This window comes from Lithobates pipiens, unplaced genomic scaffold (assembly GCF_037356315.1).
Source record: "Lithobates pipiens isolate NorthernLeopardFrog02 unplaced genomic scaffold, aLitPip1_a1.2 Scaffold_82, whole genome shotgun sequence".
In the NCBI taxonomy this organism is placed as follows: domain Eukaryota; kingdom Metazoa; phylum Chordata; class Amphibia; order Anura; family Ranidae; genus Lithobates; species Lithobates pipiens.
In genome coordinates this window covers 256,607-275,695 of record NW_027507906.1, presented here as the reverse complement: position 1 = coordinate 275,695, position 19,089 = coordinate 256,607, and the positions used below count along the sequence as shown (strand labels likewise).

The window sequence follows — 19,089 nt, the reverse complement described above, 5'->3', positions numbered from 1 at the left end:
TATTATTACCGTATATACTCGAGTATAGGCCGACCCGAATATAAGCCGAGGCCCCCAATTTACCCCCAAAAAAACTGGCAAACTTATTGACTCGTGTATAAGCCGAGGGTAAGACATGCCTGTCCATCCCTGTGTGTGTGTCCGTCCATCCCTGTGTGTCCGTCCATCCCTGTGTGTCCGTCCATCCCTGTGTGTCCGTCCATCCATCCCTGTGTGTGTGTGTCTCCATCCATCCATCCATCCCTGTGTGTGTGTGTGTGTGTGTGTGTGTGTGTGTGTGTGTGTGTGTGTGTGTGTGTGTGTGTGTCCAGCCTACCTGTGTCCTGAGCCTTTGTCCCGAGCCTCCGTCCCGTGCCGAGCCTCCTTGCCTCCGTGCCTCGCCGCCGTGCCTCGCCGCCATGCCTTGCCTCCGGTCCCGTCCCGTCCCGTCCCGTGCCGTGCCGTCCTGTGCCTTGCCTCCGTCCCGTGCCCTCTTCGTTCGTCGGCGGCCATTGTAAAATTCAAAAGCTGCGCCGCCGCCTTCGCCTGTGATAGGCGGAACACTGAATTTCCCAGCAGCCTGTGTTCCGCCTATCACAGACGTCGTATCATCCTCGTCCGTAGTACGAGGATGATACGAAGTCCGTGATAGGCGGAACACAGGCTGCTGGGAAATTCAGTGTTCCGCCTATCACAGGCGAAGGGGGAGCCGGAGGCGCGGCTTTTGAATCAGAATGGCCGCTGTCTGTCTGCTCGACACGCTGATCGAGCGGGCAGACAGCGATGACTCGAGTATAAGCCGAGGGGGGCACTTTCAGCCTCAAAAAAGAGGCTGAAAATCTCGGCTTATACTCGAGTATATACGGTATACAGGATTTATATAGTGCCAACAGTTTACGCAGCATTTTACAATATAAAAGGGAGACAATACAATTGTAATACAATAAAATGAGTATATGAGTAAGAGGGCCCTGCTAAGAAGAGCTTACAATCTAATAGGATGGGGCAGGTGGTACAAAAGGTTGTAACTGTGTGCAATGAGCTGACAGAAGTGGTAAAAGAGATTAGTTGGAGACATGATAGGCTTTACTGAAGACTTGAGTTTTCAGGGATTGCCTGAAGGTAACAAGAGTAGGGGATAGCCGGGCCGGTGGAGGTAGCAAGTTCCAGAGGATGGAAGAGGCTCTGGAGAAACCTGGAGATGAGCATGGGAGGAGGAGACAAGAGAGCTTGAGAGTAGGAGGTCTTGAGAAGAGCGTAGAGGACGATTTGGGTGATATTTGGAGACAAGATTGGTGATGTAGCTTAGGGCAGAGTTGTGAATGGCTTTGTATGTTGTGGTTAGTATTTTGAATTTAATTCCCCGCTGATTGGGAGCCAGTGTAGGGATTGGAGGAGAGGGTTGGCAGACACTGAGCAGTTGGTAAGGTGGATAAGTCTGGCAGCGGCATTCATGATAGACTAAAGAGGGGATAGCTTATGGAGAGGCAGGCAAAGGTGTCATAACTCCAATCAACAGCGTAAGGCTGAGCAAGAGGATATCCTTGTCAGAAACCATGAAACAGACCGAGACAAAAGTACAATTAAATCACACTTTTTTATTAATAAATAATAAAAAGGTAAATAGAGTAAGCGTAGTCAAACCATAGCCAGAGTCCAGTAACCAGATCGAGTAGTCAGCCAGTCCAGATTTCAGTAGCCAGATCGGGTAATCAGCCAGGCCAGAAGCCAGGGATCCAAGTGGAGCAACAGCAAACAGGATAAGGAGCCAGAAGGGATGTCAGCAAGCCAGTCTTTACACAGGAGATGGTTTCTTGTGATGTGACCAAGGCGAAGGCAGAGATGAAGTGAGCTGGACAGCTTTAAGTAGGTGGATAGACGAGCAGGATTAGGAAAAGCTGGTAACTGTGGAGAGAGATGAGAGCTGGCAATTAGTAGACAGCTGAGCAGCCAACCCAGAGAAGGAAGGGCTAAGCCAGCCCTCACAATCCTTGAAGATAAAGGTTGATATTGTGGGGATACTGGGATCACAGATAATATATATTGCTAAATGATTAGGTAAGATATTAAAATGGTTCAAACAACTATTTTCTAAATTCTAAGCGAAGTGTAATGCTGCGTACACACGGTCGGATTTTCTGATGGGAAATGTTGGATGTGAGCTTGTTGCCGGAAAGTCCGACCATGTGTAGGCTTCATCGAACATTTGCTGTCGGACTTTCTGCCAACAAATGTTGGCTAGCAGGTTCTCTAATTTTCCGCCAACAAAACGTTGCACACAAGTCTGTCGCACAAAAGTTCACGCATGCTCGGAATCAAGCAGAAGGAGCCGCACTGGCTGTTGAACTTCCTTGAACTTCCTTTTTCTCGGCTCATCATACATCTTGTACGTCACCATGTACCCACGTTCGGAATTGTTGGCCAGCATTTGTGTGATCCTGTGTATGCAAAACAAGTTTGAGCCAACAACCTTCGAACATAAATCTATGGTTTTGTTGGCGGAAAGTCCGATCGTGTGTACGGGGCATAAGAGTATGAGAGCACCACAGGTTAGTCAACTCCAGTAAAAGTTTATTCATTTTGATGAAAAGTTAAAGACCAAAGCAACACACTTAAGGGGTTCATGGCTCACCCTTCATGAGGGTAAGTAAGTATGCCCAGTTATTGCCTAATGGCAAATGTTATTCCCTTCCTTTTACTGAAATGTATCTTTCTTCCCCACATGTGTAGAGTATGAGCACAGCACAGCAGCTTTAGTCACTATTTCGGTTATCATCATCATCATCATCATCATCATCATCATCATCCTCATAAGTGTCAACAAGAACAAATGCAAACCATTGATAACTTCTACTAGCAAAAAACAAACAGCAGACCCTCAAGAAACAGGTAACTGAAGACTTCATCAAGCTTTAACATATAAAAATTTACCCAAAAACTAAAATCTGTATAGTGAAGCCTTCTAACACCATTTATTATAAATATAATTTATTTTTATTTTATTTATAAGGAATTCATATCCCAATTCATACAATATACACAACTGTCCGTCCCTTAAAAAACACAAAATAGGGAAAGACATACAATTGAGGCATTTTAAATTTGCCCACAATACCATAATTAAGTTTAGTTAAAAACAATCACTTTTATTGCAAATTTAAAATCATTATAAAAAGGAATAAAGATACATCAAAAATACATCAATGCCAACTTATATCCAAAGTATTGACACATATAATATCATAACAAGAAAATATATAATCCTAGACTAGCGTCATGGATCAACCTACATGATCCCAGACTGGTGTCGTGGACCAAAGCATTTCACCAAGAAAGCAACTTCATCAAGATCCATGGTGTTCAATGGCAATTGATGTAACCAGGGCTCAAGTCCTACGGGAACGCATGGGAACGGAGTTCCTGTACTTTTTCCACAACAGGAACTCAGTTCCCATTAGCAGCCATGTCCTGTAAGACTTCGAAGTATGTGAACTGTGTGGCAGGTGCTACACCAGCAGCAATAGTAAGTGCCACACACCTGACCATTCAGGGGCATTGCCAGTAGGGGGCCCCATGACAGCTTCTGCTTCGATCTACCTGTCAATCATATGCATATGAGCGTATCTTTTTTTTTTGTGGGCGAGTGGATCTTGGGTGGGAGTTCCCACACTTTTTTCCCCAGGACTTGACCTCGGGATGTAACTATATACTAGCAAAAGAAATCCTCAAGCCAATAGTAATCGGCAGGCTGATCGAGATAATCAAGGGACTTTGGGATTCCAAGCAACTGCATAAAATTACCAATACCACCCTCTTTCAGGGCTATCAATGTATTTAAAAAATCTGGTACACTTGACTATTTTCAAAAGTAAAAAGGATGATCTTCTACTCAAATCGGCAGACATGCCACGCCTTCCTCTAATAATCCGCCATCACACGTGTCATTAACTTGGAAATGTTGATATGATGAGTTGAATCATGTAATCGTGTAGGCGTGCCGAAATGAGTAGAAGATCATCCTTTTACTTTTGAAAAGAGTCAAGTGTACTAGACTGTTGACAGACATTGATAACCCTGCAAGAGGTTGTCATTGGTCATTTTTATGCCATTGCTTGGAATTCCATGGTTCGAATACAGGGCTGCGAGTCACTGTTGGCGTGAAGTTTTTTTTAGTTTAGCTAGTATATAGTTACATCAACATCAATTGTCATTGAACGGTGCGGACCCCAATGAAGTTGTTTTTTGGTGAAACACATCGCTCCATAATGCCAGTCTAGGATCATGTAGTTTGATCCATGACACCAGTCTAGTATTTTCCTGTTATGATACTTTGGATATTATGATACTTATGATTAGGGATGAGCTTCGTGTTCGAGTCGAACGTACGTTCGACTCGAACATCGGCTGTTCGTGCGTTCGGCGAATTCCGAACGTTTTGGCCGTTCGCGTCAAAATTCGAGTGACGCGCGCGCGGACCACAATGCACTGCGTTGGTGCAGTGCATTGCTGTCCGATGATTGGCCAAGCATGCACTGTGACCCCGCATGCTTGGCCAATCGCAGCGCCGGCAGCGAGGAGAGCCATGATTGGCCACAGGCAGGATGCCTGTGGCCAATCATAGCTCAGACTGTGTAGTGCACGCCCCACACTATATAAGGCCGCCTTTAAGGCGGCCTCCTGTAGTGTGTTACTTTGCATCTGAAGCAGTGGGTGTTCTGTGTACCTTCAACACAGTACACACCAATCGTTTTTGGCTGATTTCCTATCTTGCTGCTGTGTAGTGGTTGTTGTCTGTGCCCTGACTGCAGTATACACCACTATATTCACCTCACCTATATAGCTAGTGATCTAGCTTTAACCACTTAACAACTGCCCATTGCCGATTAACGGCTTCAGGGCGGTTGTTTAACTCAGAGAGGCCGTTAATTAACGGCCTCCCAGAATTCTGTTCTCGCGTGCCCCGAGGTGTGCGCACTCGAGAGCATCCGTGACCGCCGGGTCCATAGGACCCGGCGCATTACGGTAAACGGCCGCTCATAGCGGCCGTTTACCACGTGATTGCTCCGTCAAATGACGGAGTGATCACTTGGAAACAAACCGGAGTCATGTTATGACGCCTGTTCCTCCCTCCCCTTTCTGTACCGATCGGTACAGCGGAGGGGAAAGAGATCGGTGTCAGCAGCGATGTGGGCTGCATCTGCAGTGCCCACATCGCTGCTCAACGAATTTAACCCCTCAATTCCCTGCCAATACTCTGCAATACCAGTGCATACTCTGCAGTACCCTGCCATTACTCTGCAGTACCCCGCCATTACTCTGCAGTGTACCCCGCCATTACTCTGCAGTGCAGTACCCCGCCATTACTCTGCAGTGCAGTACCCTGCCATTACTCTGCACTACCCCGCCATTACTCTGCAGTACCCCGCCATTACTCTGCAGTGCAGTACCCCGTCATTACTCTGCAGTGCAGTACCCTGCCATTACTCTGCAGTGCAGTACCCTGCCATTACTCTGCAGTGCAGTACCCTGCCATTACTCTGCAGTACCCTGCCATTACTCTGCAGTACCCCGCCATTACTCTGCAGTACCCCCCATTACTCTGCAGTAACCCCCATTACTCTGCAGTACCCCCCAATACTCTGCAGTACCCGCCAATACTCTGCAGTACCCTGCTATTACTCTGTAGTACCCCGCCAATACCCCGCCAATACTCTGTAATACCCTGCCATAAATTGCCATACCCAGCCATACTCAGAGATACCCAGCCATACTCGGTGATACCCTGAAGTACCCAGCCATAGACGCCTCCCACCCCTCACCGCCCTCCGGTGCTTCTACCAACTCGCCAGTACGATCAAAGCCAGAATCTTTTTTTTAATTTTTTATTTCAGGCTTCCCAGCCTAGAGGTGAGATGTGGGGTCATATTGACCCCCCAGATTTCACTGTAAAGAGGACCTGTCACCCCATATTCCTATTACAAGGGATGTTTACATTTCTTGTAATAGGAATAAAAGTGATCAAAAATATATTTTTGGGAAAAAAAATGTCAAACTAAAATAAATAGTAAATGAACAATAAAAAAATAAAATAAAAATTAAAGCGCCCATGTCCCCATGTGCTCGCATGTGCCACACATGTGAGGTATCGCCGAGAATGTTAGAGCGAGAGCAATAATTCTAGTCCTAGACCTCCTCTGCAACTCAAAACATGTAACCAGTAAAAAAAAATTTAAAGCGTCGCCTATGGGGATTTTTTAAGTAGCGACGTTTGGCGCCATTCCACGGGCATGTGCAATTTTGAAGAGTGACATGTTTGATATCTATTTACTCAGCATAACTTCATCTTTCACTTTATGCAAACATTGGGCTAACAAGTGGTTAATAATAGAGCTTGCAGTCAGTAGTGTTAGGAGATAGTGCGTGCTGTCTGCGTGCTCTGTACCCAGTACATACCGCTATAATATAGGGCAGGCCCCTACTTTCAAACATCCAACTTACAAACATCTCCTACTTGCAAACGCAAGGAGACAGCAGCAAGTGAGATGAAAAAAGATGGACGACAAAACAAATTATACAGGGCTGATAACCCTTCCCTATGTTTTCCAAAAAGCTTAAAGATATTTTTTTTGACTGGAGCTACACTTTAAAAATGTACCGGTTGAAAATGACAAACAGATTCAACTTAACACAACAAACCTACACAGTCCCTGTCTTGTTTGCACCGCCTGTATACTGCTGTTCTGAGTATATAGGGCCTGGGGGCCACACGCATTTCCTTTTTTTAATATGGGTACGGGGTTCCCCTTAATATGTGTACAAGACCCAAATAGGCTGGTAATGGGCAGGGAGGGCTACCCATGCCATTTTTCTGAATGATTTTCAACCATATTGCAGGAACCAGATATAACATTAAAACCGCAAGCAGTTTTAAATGGTGTTATTTCCGTTTAATGTCATTTTGTGCAGGGACTGTTCTAAACACGGGAAACACGTGGCACTTCACAGGCATACTATAGACACCCCCCAGGCACCATATTTAAAGGAATATTTCACTTTTTTTTTTCACTTTAATCGTCATTAAAATCAGTGCTCCCGCCAAAACGGTAGTTTTTAAAACTTTTTTTTGCAGTGACCCATGTCCCCTGAGGCAGGAGCCAGGTCGCCAAACCCTTTTTAGCACACTATCTTGCATATTAGCCGTTAAAATGAGCACTTTCCAATTCGAACGTTCGAGTCCCATAGACTTCAATGGGGTTCTAACGTTCGTACCGAACGCGGGGGTCGTTCGCAAGTTCTGGTGCGAACCGAACCGGGGGGTGTTCGGCTCATCCCTACTTATGATATTTATATCCACAGTAACCTACTTTGTTAGGTTACTTTGGATATAAATTGGCATGATTTATCTTTGCCGAAAATTAAAGTAACACTTCTAACGCCACATCCGTATATACTTGAATTGGAGAAGGGGGAGGAATAAAGAGCCACAGAGCCCTAGTTCGGACTTTTCAGGCACGGTGGACAATAGTACGGTACAAAAATATACTTTATTAACAATGAATCATATCAAACAGGTCAAGTGGAAAAGAATTAAAAACATACGATAGAACTTTGATAACTGGTAAATATCTAGTGTAAACAAGAGAGTTGAAATCGAATGAACGGCAGTGAGCCCCTGTGCATCAAAACGTTTCACTAGTTTTGCTTCATCAGGACACACTCGGGGGTAATTGAAAACAACAGGTCTCACTTATCAGCATAAAATTCTTCATATGGAGATGATCACCAGAGAATCACCATGTATAGCAGGAAGTCATTTTTTACTAGTGCCAGTGACCGTGTATGGGGCTGATGGCATAGAGATATATAGATATGAATATATACTTGTATGGTTCACCGGGGGAGGAAGGAGACACACGTGAGTATCCAGGTCATTACACAGAGAGTGATAGAAAAGGAAAGGGTAGAACAAGCAACACCTTTCCCCCTGTTGCCAGTCCCCACATACAGGGGCTTCAACAGCAGTCCACATGGACCAACATACGTTCCTTTAGGGCTGGATATACCAAACTCTCCTATATCTGCCCACAGTTAGTACAACTATATGAAATCCATAGATATACCTAAACAGGCCACTCTAGCATCAGGTTCAATGTCTCCCCAGGGAACACATATTTTTTGTATGTTTTTCTTCTCCACTTGACCGGTTTGATATGATTCATTGTTAATAAAGTAGATTTTTGTACCGTAGTATTGTCCGTCTTGCCTGAAAAGTCCGAACTAGGGCCGTGTGGCTCTTTATTCCTCCCCCTTCTCCAATTCATGATGTATCTTTATAACTTTTTATTATGATTTTACATTCGTAATAAAAGTGATTGTTTTTAACATTATGGTATTGTGATATCCCTTGAAAGGCACATTGAAAATCCTTCTATTGGGGATGTCTTTCCATAATCCTGGTGGTTATTAGGGGACAGAGTGTTATGAATAACCCGAAAAAGAATTAATGGTTTAATCAACTTTTTTATATTATCAGGTTATTTCCTCCAGGTTAATATGTAAAGTGTAAGCTTACCGACTCTTTATCTGCAATGTGTGATAGTTGTGCCATCCTTTCAGGAACTATGATAGTAGGTCTTTGCTGAGAATGTGAAACACAAATTCTACTCCAAGATGTCAGGTTCAAGCTTGCCAGTAGTATGTGATATGTGGTACAAGCTTCATGGGGGTAAGTGTTGAGCCTTTCCTAAGCAATTTCCCATGCTAATGGAGAAGCTGCTGCTCCCACAGGGAACTATAAACTGTATACAGTACCTTGAAAAATTATTCATACCCCTTGAAATTCTCCACATTTTGTCATGTTACAACCAAAAATGTAAATGTATTTAATTGGGATTTTATGTGATAGACCAAAACAATGTGACACATAATTGTGAAGTGGAAGGAAAATTATAAATGTTTTTCAAAAACTTTTACAAATAAATATGTGAAAAGTGTTGCGTGCATTTGTATTCAGCCCCCTTTATCCTGATACCCCAACTAAAATCTAGTGGAGCAAGTTGCCTTCAAAAGTCACCTACTGTAGTTAATAAGTAGAGTCCCCCTGTGTGAAATTTTATCTCAGTATAAATACAGCTGTTCTGTGAAGCCCTTAGAGTTTTTTTTTATAGAACCTTAGTGAACAAACATCATAATGAAGGCCAAGGAACACACCAGACAGGTCAGGGATAAAGTTGTGGAGAAGTTTAAAGCAGGGTTAGGTTATAAAAAAAATATCCTAAGCTTTGAACATCTCACGGAGCTCTGTTCAATCCATCCTTTCAAAAATGGAAAGAGTATGGCACAACTGCTAACCTACCAAGACATGGCTGTCCACCTTTGATGGTAAGATGGATGGAGACAAATACAGGGCAATCTTACACCTCGTACACACGCCATCGGACTTTCTGACAACAAAACCGTGGATTTTTGTTCGAAGGTTGTTGGCTCCAACTTGCCTTGCATACACACGGTCACACAAATGTTGGCCAACAATTACGAACATAGTGAAGTACAAGACGTATGTGATATCTCCATTACGAACGCTAGTTTTACAAGACCAAGCGCTTCCGGCTCGTCCTTGATTCAGAGCATGCGTGTTTGTACTTTGGACTTTTGTCCGACAGACTTTTGTGTACACACGATCAGAAAATCTGAGAACACACATTTGTTGGCGGAAAATTTGAGAGCATGCTAGGCAACATTTGTTGGCGGACCAACAACAAATATCCGATGGAGCATACACACTGTCGGATTTTCCGCCAACATAAGAAGAAAACCTGTTAAAGTCTGCAAAATACTTGAGACTGGGGCGGAGGTTCACCTTCCAGCAGGACAACAACCCTAAACATACAACCAGAGCTACAATTGAATGGTTTAGACCTAAATCCAATTGAGAATCTGTGGCAAGACTTGAAAATTGCTGTTCACAGACGCTCTCCATCCAATCTGACAGAGCTTGAGCTATTTTGCAAAGGGGAATGGGCAAAAATAATGTCCCTCTCTGGTGTTCAAAGCTGGTAGAGACATCCCCAAAACGACTTGCAGCTGTGATTGCAGTGAAAAGTATTGAATCAGGGGGGCATCATACAAATGTACACCACACTTTTCACATATTTATTTGTAAAAAAATGTGAAATCCATTTATCATTTTCCTTCCACTTCAAAATTATGTGCCATTTTGTGTTGGTCTATCACATCAAAAACATAAATTTATTTTATTTGGATTTTGTTGTAACATGGCAAAATGTGGAAAATGTCAAGGAGTATGAATACTTTTTCAAGGCATTGTATATAGGAAACAATGAGCATTACAATGATTAAGCCTTTTGTTTATAATTTAGGGCTTAGGCTTGTTTAACCACTTTTCGCTTTGCCTATAGCAGAATCCTGACTCGGCGTCATGTGACGTCCTTCAGGATAACAGCCGCCCCGTGCCCGTGGAGGGCGTGCATCTTGGCGGTGTGGTGTGTCAGTCTGACACACCGCTACACTGATCTTGGTAAAGATCCTCCAACACCAGACCCTTATCCGAGCACGCAGACCGGCCGGTCAGGAAAGGGGGTGGGGAAGAGCGAGCACCCCCTCCTGAACCATACCAGCCTCATGCCCTCAACATGGGGGGTGGGTGCTTTGGGGAAGGGGGGTGCCCTGCGACCCCACCACCGCAAAGCACCTTGTCCCCATGTTGATGAGGACAAGGGCCTCTTCCCGACAACCCTGGCCGTTGGTTGTCGGGGTCTGCGGGCGGGGGAGCTTATCAGAATCCGGGAGTCCCCTTTAATAAGGGGGCCCCCAGATCCCAGACCCCCCCACCCTATGTGAATGAGTATGGGGTACATCGTACCCCTACCCATTCACCTGGGGGAAAAAGTGTCAATAAAAAAAACACACAACACAGGTTTTTAAAGTAGTTTATTAAGCAGCTCCGGGGGTCTTCTCCGCTCTTTCCGGTTCTTCTCGCCTTCGTCGTCGTCACCGTCCGAGGTTTTTCTTCCGACTTCGCGGGTCTTCTTCCAACTTCTCTGCGCTTTCCGGCCTTTTCTTCCGATCTCTGGTTCTTCTGCTCCTCCGCTATCTTCTTCCAGCTCTTTTACTAGCGTTGGCCCGGTCTTCTCGTTTGTCATCGCCGTCTTCTTCTTCTTCTGTTCTTCCGACGTTGACACAACGCTCTCTCCCGCTGTAATATCGGGGACACGGTGCACGGCGACTTATATAGGCATAAGGGGCGGGGTCACTGGGGGATGTCACATGGTGACTCCGCCCCTTATGACGCCACAGTCCCAGCATCCCCGTTTTTCCGGTGTAGAAGTTACCCTTAAAACCCATACCAGGTGACGGGGCTCGCGAGGTGTCAATCTCACCGATGGAAGCGGCGACATTGACTTCCTTCTCTAGTCACGTCGTACCTCAAGTCACATTCAAAATGAACGGACTTTAGTCCGTGTGTGGGCAAGTCCGTTCATTTGGAAAGTCCGGCGGACTAGCACACAGATGGGCGGATTGTCCGCTAGAAAGCCAAGTTGGGAAGAAAAAGTCCGCTGGAGCCCATACACAGTCGAATTGTCCGGCAGACTCTGGTCCGCCGGATAGTCCGATCGTGTGTACACGGCATAAGACTCACTTGCACAGTTCAGAGCCTGCAATAAGTGGATTTTTTCTAATTAAAAGCCTTTTCCTGCCAGCTGCCTGCCACACCAAGCACTAAGGTGTGTGTAAGGGGACACTGATAGAAGGTGACACACTGGGGGGCTCTGCCATAGGGTGGCACACTGGGGGGCTCTGCCATAGGGTGGCACACTGTGGGGGCTCTGCCATATGGCGGCACACTGGGGGAGCTCTGCCATAGGGTGGCACACTGGGGGGACTCTGCCATAGGGTGGCACACTGGGGGGCTCTGCCATAGGTTGGCACACTGGGGGGCTCTAGCATAGGGCGGCACACTGGGGGGCTCTGCCATAGGGTGTCACACTGGGGGGGCTCTGCCATAGGGTGGCACACTGGGGGGGCTCTGCCATAGGGCGGCACACTGTGGGGATCTGCCATAGGGTGGCACACGAGGGGGCTCTGCCATAGGGTGACACACTGAGGGGCTCTGTCATAGGGTGGCACACTGGGGGGCTCTGCTGACTGTGATGTATAGGAAGAATGTTCGGACTTTGGTGCAAAGCAGGACTCTGATGCGAGCGTGGCACTCATCCTGATTGCTGTAGTCTATATATTGTTTTGTTTGTTACTTACTCCTGGCATGGCAGCCACCTTTAAGCCTGGGGGCCCCATAATCTTCTATTGCCGGGGGGCCCCATGGGTTGTCAGTCCGCCCCTGGCCCCAGAGTGTTGTCACCGGGGATTTTTTTCTCAGAGAATAGGTGCAGGTACTCTCCTGTTCCTAGTCACCCCTTTTCTCTGCCCCCTACTCAGCTCCCAGTACCATCCCTTTTAGAGAACCAGGTATCATTTTGGGGTGCTAAGTCATTTGTATGGAATTTGAATTTAAAATAGAAAGCCTGCAACAATAGACCCCCCAGCAACAATAGATCCCCACAACAATATACCCCCAGCAGCAACAGATCCTCCCCTCAGCAACAATGGACCCCTCCCCCCATAACAATAAAACTGCTAGTAGCCAGCATCAGTAGACCCCTACCTTAGCAGTAACAATTGAACCCCCCAGCAACATTAGACTCGATTCCCCAGCAGCCAGCATCAATAGACCTTCCAGCACACCCTACCACCCCTTACATACATTCGGCGATGGGGGTGCCGAGACTGCGTTTCCCCATGCTCCTGCTGAAAAAAAATCCCTGGTTGTCACCCTGTAACAGGAAGTGCCTAAAGAAGGGTCCTTCATGGTAGGATCACCAGTTATTCATTTAACCACTTCCCAACTGCCTCACGCAGATATACTGCGGCAGAAGGGCACGTACAGGCAGAATCACGTACCTGTACGTTGCCCTTTAAGAGGCGGGTGCTTCGTGAGCACAATCGTGGGTCCCACGGACTCGATGTCCGTGGGGATACCCACGATTGTCTCACAGAGAGGAAGGGCGGGGAAATGCTGATGTAAACAAGCATTTCCCCGTTCTGCCTGTAATCGGGAGCGGTGATCGGTGTCGTGTCACACACAGTCCCTCCCCCCCACCGTTAGAATCACTCCCTAGGACCACACTTAACCCATGCAGCACCACCTAGTGGTTAACCCCCTTCACTGTCAGACACATTTACACAGTAATCAATGCATTTTTAATTGCACTGATCGCTGTATAAATGTGAATGGTCCCAAATCACGCCAAAAGTGTCCGATCTGTCTGCCATAATGTCGTGTCACACACAGCCCCTCCCCCCCCACCGTTAGAATCACTCCCTAGGACCACACTTAACCCATACAGCACCACCTAGCGGGTTAACCTCCTTCACTGTCAAACACATTTACACAGTAATCAATGCATTTTTAATTGCACTGATCGCTGTATAAATGTGAATGGTCCCAAAATCACGCCAAAAGTGTCCGATCTGTCCGCCATAATGTCGTGTCACACATAGCCCCTCCCCCCACCGTTAGAATCACTCCCTAGGACCACACTTAACCCATATTATAATATATTTTTTGGGGATATTTATTATAGCAAAAAGTAAAAAAATATTACCTTTTTTTCAAAATTGTCGCTTTTGTTTTGTTTATAGCACAAAAAATAAAAACTGCAGAGGTGATCAAATACCACCAAAAGAAAGCTCTATTTGCGGGGGAAAAAAAGGACGTCAATTTTGTTTGGGAGCCACGTTGCACGACCGTGCAATTGTCAGTTAAAGCGACGCAGTGCCGAATCGCAAATAGTGCTTTGGTCTTTGGCCAGCAAAATGGTCCGGGGCTGAAAGTGGTTAATGAAAGTGGCAGACTGAAGATGGGTTGTCATTGCTGATTTTATGCAGATTCCTTGACTACCTTGGTGATTCACTGAACATCCGGTTCTGACTTTAGTTAAAACTTTATTATTCTGGGTTGGTGAATCAGAAAGAATTAAAGGCAGAGGATCAGCATGACAGTCAACCTTTTCTTCAAGACTTTTGTTAGTTCTGTCCTGTAGTAAGGACATGATTAGATGTCATTTGAATGTGACGCTTTATTTTTGTAATCATCACCCACTCTACTTGTAATCTTGTAATAAATATTTTATTTCAGAGTCGCCCAGAGTCGTCTCTGGGGAAGGAGATGTGTGTTACGCTGATATTAAGATCAACCACAAAGGTAGGCTACTCAACAATACAGCAAATACAAATGAATGAAATGCTCTGATGGCCTTATGGGTCTGGATTCTTTAATACGGAAGATATGATGTATTTTAATTGAATGTATTTATTTTAATTAATAATTTATTTAACTTACCGTAATGTGTTTCATTGTATTCTATTTATATAAATCAGGGGTCTCCAAACTTTCTAAACAGCGGGCCAGTTTACTGTTCCCCAGACTTTAGGAGGGCCGGGCTGTGGCCTTAGGGAGTAGAGCAGGTCCCGACTTTGGTGGGAATAAACGATGCCCCATCATTGTTGTCAGTGGTAGGAATTGTTTCCCCATTGTCAGTGTCATTGGGTAGGTGTGTGCCCCATCATTGGTGTCCTTGGGCCCAATGAGGAATTGTGCACCATCATTGGTGTCCTTGGGCCCAATGAGGAATTGTGCACCATCATTGGTGTCCTTGGGCCCAACGAGGAATCGTGCACCATCATTGGTGTCATTGGGCCCAACGAGGAATCGTGCACCATCATTGGTGCCCTTGGGCCCAACGAGGAATTGTACACCATCATTGGTGTCCTTGGGCCCAACGAGGGATTGTGCACTATCATTGGTGTCCTTGGGCCCAACAAGGAATTGTGCACCATCATTGGTGTCATTGGGCTCAACAAGGAATTTTGCACCATCATTGGTCTCATTGGGCCCAATTGTTGGTGTCATTGGGAGGAATTGTGCCTCTTCATTGGTCTCAGTGGGGGGGGGGGGGATTATGTCCCTTCATTGGTGTCGTGGGGGGGGGGGATTATGTCCCTTCGTTGGTGTCGGTGACAGGAGATGTGCCCCATCGCTAGTGTCAGTTGAGGGGGCAGACTGTGGCCAATGGGAGTAGAGAGGGTCCCAATGTCGGTGGGAATAAACAGTGTCTCATCATTGTTAGTGGGAGGAATTGTGTCACATCATTGATGTCATTTTGCCCAATTGTTGGTGTCATTAGGAGGAAATCCCGACGTAAAAAAAAAATTCGATTGGACTTTTTCCGATCGTTTGTAGAGAATTCGGATCGGACAAAGTGCCACGCATGCTCAGATCAAATTATGAGACCAAAGCTATTGGCTACTAGCCTCTACGTAGTCCCGTCGTACTCAACGAACGTCTCCTCGTTCTGAACGATTGGATTTTCTGACAACTTTGTCCGATCGTGTGTATGCAACACCAGTTTCGGACAAAATCCATTTGAAAAAAATCAGACGGATTTTGTGGTCGGAATGTCCGACCGTGTGTACGGGGCATAAGACTGGGATGCCATTAAAGTTCATGTGTGTGTAAAGGCAGGCGTCCCAATACTTTTACTAATATAGTGTATTTCCTATGGGAATACATTTTCTAGGTATAAAAGGAAACATATATCAATCTAAAATTGTACATTCAATTGTTAGCTCCGTGGAGTATATACCAACAGATTGGTGTTCTTATTATTGTCATTAGTAGCAGGGAATAACATTTTTTATTTTTCTAACTTTTTAGCTCCTGCCACACACACTGCTTCTAATGAAGACTTATGTTATGTCAATTTTGCAACCAGCAGAACAGGTAAGCAGCACTAGTGCATTATGGGTGGCAGATTTGACTTTTATCTGTTTTGTTATTTGCAACCAAATAGGTGATTATTAATTTAGGATAGATTCATTCCTTAGCCCTTGTACACACCGTGTTGTCAGATAATCCGACCGTGTGTGGGCTCCATCGGACTGTTTCCGTCGGAATATCCGACCGACAACAGGGCTATAAAACTTTCCGACAACATGATCCGATCGGACTTTGTCCGATTGTGTGTAGAGAATTCCGATCGGACAAAGTGCCATGCATGCTCAGATCAAATTCCTACACCAAAGCTATTGGCTACTAGCCTGAGCGTAGTCCCGTCATAACGAAATAACGTCATCACGTTAGGAACGATCGGATTTTCCTACAGAATCCGACGGATTTTGTTGTCGGAATGTCCGACCGTGTGTACAAGGGCTTAACCACTTCAGGACCGCCGTATTGCCAATGTACGTCAACACAATGGCACAGGCAGGCACAATCACGTAGATGTACGTGCCTGCCTTACAGCGGGTGGGGGGTCCGATCGGACCCCCTCCCGCTGGTTACGGCGGTCCGGTTCGCTCCAGGAGCGCTCCGTGATGAGGGGATGGCCGTTGGTTTTCGGCCACCCCCTCTGGATCGCTCCTGGCCAATGAGAAGCTTCCTCCCACTGTGTATTGTTTACACAGGAAGGAGGAAGTGATGTCATTCTCCTCGGGGCGGTCTTTTTGACCGGACTACGAGGAGAAGACTAATAGTAAGTGTGCACCAACACTACACTGACATGTAGGTACACACAGGCACACAAACCCCCCCCGATCCCCCCTCCCCGATCGCCCCCCGATTCCCCCCGATCGCCCCCCCCTCCCCCCCCAGTCACAGTGTCACTGATTGCATTGATCATTTCTTTACTGATCAATGCATTCAGTGTCAGTTGTGACAGTAAAAACTGTCAGGACAGTTAGTGTTAGGTCCAGGGTAGCCCCCTATCACCCCCCAATAAAGATTTAACCCCCTGATTGCCCCTAGAGTTAACCCTTTCACCCCCTTTTGCCAGTGTCACTAAGCGATCATTTTTCTGATCGCTGCATGTGTCGCTAGGTAGCTAGTTATTTTTTTAGGTTCACCGCCAGGTTTTTATATCGCTAGGTACCCCGATATACTACCCAATAATGGTTTTAACCCCCTGATTGCCGCTAGTTAACCCTTTCACCCCCTTTTGCCAGTGTCACTAAGCCATCGTTTTTCTGATCGCTGCATTAGTGTCGCTACAGTCGCTAGGTAGCTAGTTATTTTTTTAGGTTCACCGCCAGGTTTTTATAGCGCTAGGTACCCCGATATACTACCCAATAATGGTTTTAACCCCCTGATTGCCGCTAGTTAACCCTTTCACCCCCTTTTGCCAGTGTCACTAAGCGATCATTTTTCTGATCGCTGCATGTGTCGCTAGGTAGCTAGTTATTTTTTTAGGTTCACCGCCAGGTTTTTATATCGCTAGGTACCCCGATATACTACCCAATAATGGTTTTAACCCCCTGATTGCCGCTAGTTAACCCTTTCACCCCCTTTTGCCAGTGTCACTAAGCCATCGTTTTTCTGATCGCTGCATTAGTGTCGCTACAGTCGCTAGGTAGCTAGTTATTTTTTTAGGTTCACCGCCAGGTTTTTATAGCGCTAGGTACCCCGATATACTACCCAATAATGGTTTTAACCCCCTGATTTCCGCTAGTTAACCCTTTCACCCCCTTTTGCCAGTGTCACTAAGCGATAATTTTTCTGAACGCTGCATCAGTGTCGCTAGTGTCGCTAGGTAGCTAGTTATTTTTTTAGGTTCACCGCCAGGTTTTTATAGCGCTAGGTACCCCGATATACTACCCAATAATGGTTTTAACCCCCTGATTGCTGCTAGTTAACCCTTTCACCCCCTTTCACCAGCGATCACAGTATAAGTGTCACTGGTGACGCTGGTTAGCCAGTTAGTTATTTAGGTTCCCCGTCAGGTTTTTATATAGCGCCAGGGACCCCCATATACTACCTAATAAAAATTTGAACCCCCTGATTGCCCCTAGTTAACCCTTTCACCACTGATCACCGTATAAGTGTTACGGTGACTCTGGTTAGTTTGTTTTTTATAGCATCAGGGCACCCACCATTTATTACCCAATAAAGGTTTAACCCCCTGATCACCCGGCGGGTGATATCAATTAGGTTTTAGGGTCAGGGTCTGCGTCGCCCCAGGCAGCGCTAGGTTAGTGCCAGTACCGCTAACACCCACACGCAAAGCATACACCTCCCGTAGTGGTATAGAATCTGAACAGATCAATATCTGATCTGATCAGATCTATACTAGCGTCCCCAGCAGTTTAGGGTTCCAAAAAAACGCATTGTTAGCAGGATCAGCCCAAATACCTGCTAGCACCTGCGTTTTGCCCCTCTGCCCAGCCCACCCAAGTGCAGTATCGATCGATCACTGTCACTTACAAAACACTAAACACATAACTGCAGCGATCGCAGAGTCAGGCCTGATCCCTGCCATCGCTAACAGGTTTTTTGGTAGCATTTTATATTCAAATCCGGAAGGCAGTGCTTGGTTTTCGGGGTCCCGTACGTGGCTAGGCTCCCAAAAAGTCCCCCACATGTGGTATCCCCGTACTCGGGAGAAGCAGCAGAATTTATTTTGGGGTGTAATTTGACTTCTGCCCATAGCATGTGTGAGCAATATATCATTTAGTGACAACTTTGTGCAAAAAAAAAAAAAAGTTTGTAATATTCCCGCAACTTTTGGCAAAATATAAAATATTCCATGGACTCAACATGCCTCTCAGTAAATAGCTTGGGGTGTCTACTTTCCAAAATGGGGTCATTTGGGGGGGTTTTGTGCTATTTTGGCATTTTATGGCCTTCGAAACTGTGATAGGTAGTGAGGAGTTAAATCAAAAATTTGCACCCTTAGAAATCCTGAAGGTGGTGATTGGTTTTCGGGGTGCCGTGCGCGACTAGACTCCCAAAAAGTCCCACACATGTGGTATCCCCGTACTCAGGAGAAGCAGCAGAATGTATTTTGGGGTGTCATTTCACATATGCCCATAGCATGTGTGAGCAATATATCATTTAGTGACAACTTGGTGCAAAAAAAAAAAAGTTTGTAATATTCCCGCAACTTGTGGCAAAATATAAAATATTCCATGGACTCAACATGCCTCTCAGTAAATAGCTTGGGGTGTCTACTTTCCAAAATGGGGTCATTTTGGGGGGTT

General features: G+C 45.8%; 1 protein-coding gene across 1 annotated transcript in view; it reads left to right on the top strand.

Annotated features, from left to right (window-relative positions):
• Window positions 1-19,089, top strand: part of LOC143973430 (uncharacterized) — a 104,344-nt gene that overhangs the window by 36,452 nt on the left and 48,803 nt on the right. Inside the window, exon 8 of the mRNA XM_077474411.1 lies at window positions 2,710-2,868. Within this exon, the coding sequence (XP_077330537.1) occupies window positions 2,710-2,868 (159 nt within the window). The remainder of the gene's footprint in view (window positions 1-2,709; window positions 2,869-19,089) is intronic.